Genomic DNA, 6,503 nt, shown 5'->3' with positions numbered 1-6,503 from the left:
TTTTAATAAATTATAATTTAAAATTATTTTAAATTTAAATTTATATTATAAAAAATTTTTAATAATAAATTTAAATATTATATTTATAAAATTTTAATATATTTATTATTATTTATATAATATTTATAATATATACCCGGTTTTTTTTTTAACGTTTACTTTAATAACTTTACGAATATCACCTTAAATCTTATATAATTTACGTTAAAGTTTAAATAAAAAAATGTTAAAAATTACGGTTTAAAGTGCACGTAATTCGGCCCCGAATTCGCTGAGATATTAAAGAAATAAACATTTATATATATAAAATAACCTTTTTATTAACGCTTAACTTTAACCAATTAACGTTTAGTTTTAACCCATTAACGCTTAACTTTAATTAATTAACGCTTAATTTTAACTTATTAACGTTTAATTTTAACTAATTAACGCTTAGTTTTAACCAATTAGCGCTTAACTCCAACCCATTAGCGCTTAGCTTTAACCAATTAGCGCTCAGCTTTAACCAATTAACGCAAGGCTGATATGCAAGGCTAACAAAGCTAAACTAAGCTTTACCTAAGCTTTACCTACAATACATATTAAAATCTCTTGACATAAATCCTTAAGTAAACTTAAGGCATACATACGGCTCCCAGGTATGAGCCGCTCCCAAATGTTAGGGAAAAACGTGAAGCTCACCAAATTCATACGCATTAGCGCTAGGAGCCAATCAATATTTTTTGAGCGGTACAACTGGTGCGCCGCTCTTGCACTGTAAGCCGCTCGACCAATGAGCGGCTCGTGCGCCTCTCACACTTTTTGCGCCGCTCGCATCTCTGCGCCGCTCCCGATTTGAGCGGCTCCTACCAATAAGCGGCACGTGCACCGCTCCGGGTAAGTGCATAGGTAGGTATATATGTAAAAAGTAAAAGGTATATTCCCATACGTTTTTGTATGGGAATCTACTTGTAAGTTTATTTTTTTTAATTTTTAATTGGTATAATTACAATTACGATTACGGGTTACAAATTACGAGCTACGGGCTACGGGCTATAAGCTACGGGTTACGGTATACGATTGATTTAATTGGAAGGTTACGTGTTTTTCAAATAGACCATGTTACGTATTACAGGCACGCGTGTGGATTTGTAATTATGGGGTATAAAGGTGTCTGTACGCCCGGGGTTATGTAATAATACCCTGTACGTACCGCTCAATAGGGGAGCCGCTTAAATCGAGAGTGGCGCACGTGCCACTCTCTGGTGGGAGCCGCTCAAAACGGGAGCGGCGCAGAGATGCGAGCGGCGCAAAAAGTGTGAGAGGCGCACGAGCCGCTCATTGGTCGAGCAGCTTAAATCGGGAGCTGCGCGCTGATGTAAGCGGAGCCTGCGCGGTTCATTGGCTGGAGCCGTGCTAGTACGGCTCATCTCAGCCTAGCGCCCCAAATATTTGGAGCGTTTAAACCGTAAGCGGTAATATTACCACTTAAATATTTAAGTCACTTAACTCTTTAAACGTAAGAATCGGGAGCCGCTTATTGAATTGAGTGGGATAAGTACGGCTTGATTTAATAAGCGGTATATATGCAGCTACTGCTACCCCCCATCTGACGCTAAGGTATCCAATGACATCCATTCCGATTCAACATTGCGCATCCTCCCAATCGCATTAGCGCCGACAACATCATCCTTCGACGTAATTCGCGACAGCCGCAGCAACCGAATCAATATCCGCCAATCCAACTATCAACGACACTTACACCTACCACTTGCTAAGTAAACGTAGCTGAGCGCTTGGCCGGCCTCAAAAACCGCCCATCATGAAGCCCGTCGTCAGTGCCATGCAAGCTTGGTCTTGGTGAGCATTCCTCCCCCTCGGTGTCAGGAGGTCTATCAACACCAACAAGTCAGCCCTGCTAACGAATTACCTCGTCATATACAGCGTGGTTATTTCCGTCTTCGCCATCGTCATCCTCTCTATTCTCGGCGGTCTCTACCGAAACAACCACCACGAATTCGTAGGGGGCACCGAAGACCCCAAGGACGGCCAAGCGGTTGCGAGCACCGTGTTCACCGCCGTTGTCGTATATGCTGTAAGTTTTCAGCGTCGTTGTACGTTAGCGAGGAAGGATTATAAGTCTCATGATTTCTTGCGTATAGGCTTTTCTGGTATTCTGCGGCCTTCAAGGCTTGTTACACCTACGTGAAAACCGACGGGGCGCCATTGCGCTGTCATAGACATTGACTCGGATTCGTGCATTATGCTGTATTAAAGAGACGCGGGCGTTCCGGTTCCTGAGTCATCGAGTTTACCTGGAGGATATTGGGCTGCGGCATCTGCGATTGTTGAGTAGCTCTACGAAGTCATACCTGGCCGCTCGCCAACGGTAGTAGCCAGGTATTAGCGTGGCCAAGAATTACATGTATGAATAAGCGTGGAAGTTGAGTTAGGAATGGATGACTTCGTGGTTGCGTTGCACTAGAGGCTTGCTTCGGTTCTATCAAACTACCACGACCTGCTACATTGGGAGATGGGCACATTAATTGGAAATTAAAGTTAATCGGCGAAACATTGTTTCGCATTTCTTGTCATGCATATATAGTACTACACAGCCAAAGACGTTCTGGTGGGCTAGCGTGACAGGTAGTCTATAGGTATAGACTAAAGCTTTGTTAGGGAAAGTAAGCAGTTTATTTCCTTCCAACATTGAATCTGCATAACGTCAATATGTACTATTTATCTTGGGAATTTCGCTCGTCCTTTCTAACTACCTAGCTTCATGTTCTAAATGACACTGCCACGATATTCTTTTCTGGTGGTGTAAACCACATGTTAAAGTAGTGGTGCTAATTAGCCCCTTTTCCCGCCGAGTCCCCTTTTACTACAACATCATCATACTAGGTTGGAAAAGTCGGGCAGCATCGAAGTAGCTATGATAACGTTCCCAAAAGTAGCAAAGGTTTGCACTGCCGGGTGTCTAAGACAAATTGAGGCTCGCCAGTAAATGTAACGTCGTTGGCTTTAAAACGACGTCGGGTGAATGCATGATGATCAGATAAGATCTCTTCCATTCAATCTAGAAGAGTCCACAGGCATATCCGGCAATGCGTAGGAATTAATGTGGCTCTCCGTCACAGGCTGAATATGCCGAGCCAAACACGGATGCAGCCATGTTTGTCGTCTGATGTTGTCGAACAAACGTGCTCGAAGACCCGGAAACCCTTAAAAACGGGAAGCAGGTAGCCTTTGAAGACTCCATAGTTTAATTTACAAGTTTATTTGCCATGCGTTGGTCTTCCTCGGCTAAGTCTTGATTTATTATGAGGTAGACACACTGGGAGTACCTTGGGTACTAACGAGCGAACCTACCTATTCCCAGGGGCATCGTATGCAGCGCGAGAAAATGTTCGGTGGTAACGTACTAAAACTACCTCCTAACCTAAGGCGATTAATTCGGCGTGTTGCTACAAACGACAAGGTCTACTACTGTAAGTTTCGCCGAGGCGAGGTATATTTCTCGAGTTAGCCCCTGAGATAGGATGTCCTTCAAATTCTCGAACGATACTGTCTAGCCATTCTTGACCCTGGTTCACGTATAATGGCTTTTCCGGATCTTCGTTATTTCTAGAAAAGGCGATGTGCCTAGAAATCCTAATAGGGATGGTGTTTTGGTTAGGAGAGCATGGATGGTCCATGTATCTTTTAAGTTAAAGGACCTTTCCAGCTAGATTAATGATTTGCGGCCCGAGCCGAGTAGCTTCGTATGTATGTAGTGTAGTCCTGACATCCCATTGCGATTGGAATTGGATTATTAGCTCATTTTTAACTACTCGGATTCCGTTACGAGTTAGTACGTGAAGGGTTTTTATTCTTTCTCGGTATTTCAGTACCTAAGGCCAAGAAGAAGCCTCGTAATCGGCACCGATGCCAATATTATACAGAGTAGCAAACGTCAAGATGATGTACATAGCTAAAGACGTATCTGTGGGGAGCTCCGGTCAGACGAAGCTCCCTAGCAAGCCCCGGTTGTAGGTGGCTTACGAGTTCTGGAAGAAACTAATTTATATGATACTTGGCTTGACATCTTGGCGCTGTGTAATGCATATAACGGCGTTAGCTCGCTAAATGTTTCTGATCGTGGACGCATTCTTCTGGTAAGAGACGCGTAAGAATATTCATGACGATAAGGTACACCGAGGCGCGCCTAAAAGGGCGGTAATCGCCAAGCAACACTGAAGAAACTAGTTTATCCTTTAAAGTTATATCTTATGGTCAGTAAAAATGTAACTCATTGAATGCCATTGAGGACAGCTCTTGGGAATATGGAATCCGAGGTTGGTAGGATCTCAGAATGCCTCTGAGTGCTTCGATAGGCACGCCATCTACGCCGTATCTACCGTAATAATTGAAAGATGATACTAGTATAGATAAGGACGGCCTGTGACAAAACCCCCGATTTTGTCCAAAGAATATATAGTCCAGCCATAGCCCTCGGCGTATTTGACGTTAATAGTATTGAATGTAGCAATTGCTTGCGCGCATGATCCTTTCATCCTATTCGGTCTAAAAAAATGAATATCCCGCTGGCGAGGGAGTATTGTTATAGTGCTAATATATAGAGAATATTTATTAATCAGGAATATTAGAGATTTACACTACCTACTGAGACCAGACGAATACTGAGTTGAGGCTCAAACGGGGTTGATGCTGTTAAAGTGATGTTCTGATGTCATGATCTTTGTAGAGATGAGATTGAATCTGCATGCTGACTAAGATACGTAGATCTACATAATGACCGTATAATACATACATCGTGTAATTGATGGCGAGTGATGTCATGACTCGCTGCGTTTCCTAGTTGCGACCATTGATGTGACTATATATCAACTCACCCTCATTCTGATATATCTAGCTCCCTTAGTTAAACAACTTTATTAATTCAATTGTTAATATAGCTAGTTACTCAGTTACTGGTTATTGAAAGATTCATTCGATTTAGCTTAGTTAACTATCCTATTACTCAACATGTCCGACTCACAATTCCAACAGGGTAAGTGACATATCCATATTAAACAGTTATACTATCAAGTGGCATACTGCTAACGTGTGTGAATACTATAGGACATTCAGTTCCGGTAACTCATCAAGAGTTCCCTGGAAAGGATCACAAGTTGCCCATACGAGCCCAGTACGATACCCTACCTACTGGTGACGGTGGGTATCAGAAGTATAAGGCCGCCGGCAAGCTCCAGGGAAAGAAGGCCATTATCACAGGTGGTGATTCAGGAATTGGCCGAGCGACAGCCATCTTATTTGCTCTAGAAGGTGCTGACTCCTTGATCGTTTATCTCCCCGACGAGGAGAAGGACGCCCAGGAGACGAAACGTATCGTGGAATCCCACGGCCAAAAGTGCCATCTCTTCTCCACCGACTTGACGAGCAGGGATAACTGCAAGAAAGTTGTCATGGAAACATTGAAGTCCTTGGGACGTATCGACATTCTCTTTAACAACGCCGCATACCAAATGGTGAAGAGTGACATCCACGAGCTGAGCGAGTAAGTTGACTGTTTCCCGTTTTAGCTTTTTGGACATTATCATCTAACAATCACCCAAGGGACCAATGGGTACATACGTTCAACACCAACATCCACCCCTTCTTCTACCTGGCTAAATACGCGCTACCCCACATGAAGCGTGGTGCGACTATCATCAACAACGCCAGCATCAACGCCTACATCGGACGACCTGATCTTTTAGACTATACCTCGACTAAAGGCGCCATCGTATCTTTCACCCGGGGTCTCAGCAACCAATTCGTCGACAAGGGCATCCGGGTCAATGCCATTGCTCCGGGCCCCGTGTGGACTCCTCTTATCCCGGCTACTATGGACGACGAGGCGCAGAAGTCATTTACTAGTCCTATGGGCCGACCCGCACAGCCAAGCGAGATAGCGACTTGTGTGGTGTTCCTCGCATCCGCGGACAGTTCCGCCATCAGCGGCCAGACGATTCATTGCAACGGCGGCACCATTGTCAACGGCTAAGCCAAGGCCTGGGCGTGGCATCTATGACTCTTATATTATTATCATGGTGAAGGTAATTTGGGATCCATGATGTTCGGACATTGCTGAGATTTGATACCGAAATGACGAGCCTTGTAAGATATGAATTCTGGGATATATCAGGTAGAGCTTTTCCCAACGAATAATGAGATCTATGATAACAACCTCTTCGCTTTTTGCTGCCGTACCCTTCGCATTTGTAATGTATAGAGATTAGCAGTCAGTGACAAGTTGATATATATCCCACCCTAGCTGGCATACGATTTGCAATTGTTCATAAAAGCTAAGGTTAACACTGATAGTCTAGGTAGCTAATATGTCCTGTTGCCGAAATTTCTATTTGATTTTGTCATTAGCTAGGTAGCATAAATGTGTACCTATACCTATACATACATATGGAGTTGCCTGGACTATGGTGAGTAGTAAATGGTGTCTTTTACGCATAGGATTTCCCTCT

The 6,503-nt window shown here is 43.5% G+C and overlaps 2 protein-coding genes across 2 annotated transcripts; both read left to right on the top strand.

Moving 5' to 3' along the window:
- The first annotated feature begins 1,556 nt into the window (after nt 1-1,556).
- Nucleotides 1,557-2,776, top strand: F5Y00DRAFT_249753 (uncharacterized protein). The gene is made up of 3 exons (XM_048009642.1): nt 1,557-1,839; nt 1,924-2,074; nt 2,142-2,776. The coding sequence occupies exons 1-3, from the start codon at nt 1,802-1,804 to the stop codon at nt 2,217-2,219; spliced, it is 267 nt and encodes an 88-aa protein (XP_047859955.1). The 5' UTR covers nt 1,557-1,801; the 3' UTR covers nt 2,220-2,776.
- A 2,231-nt stretch (nt 2,777-5,007) lies between these two features.
- F5Y00DRAFT_274546 (NAD(P)-binding protein) lies at nt 5,008-6,243 on the top strand (the record flags this gene model as incomplete). The annotated part of the gene is made up of 3 exons (XM_048013376.1): nt 5,008-5,032; nt 5,104-5,539; nt 5,599-6,243. The coding sequence occupies 3 exons, from the start codon at nt 5,008-5,010 to the stop codon at nt 6,026-6,028; spliced, it is 891 nt and encodes a 296-aa protein (XP_047859954.1). The 3' UTR covers nt 6,029-6,243.
- Nucleotides 6,244-6,503: the final 260 nt, after the last annotated feature.

This window comes from Daldinia vernicosa (assembly GCF_022497035.1).
Source record: "Daldinia vernicosa strain CBS 139.73 unplaced genomic scaffold F5Y00scaffold_88, whole genome shotgun sequence".
Lineage (NCBI taxonomy): Eukaryota > Fungi > Ascomycota > Sordariomycetes > Xylariales > Hypoxylaceae > Daldinia > Daldinia vernicosa.
Note: the sequence above shows the minus strand (reverse complement) of the source record. Positions and strands in the feature narration are given on the sequence as shown.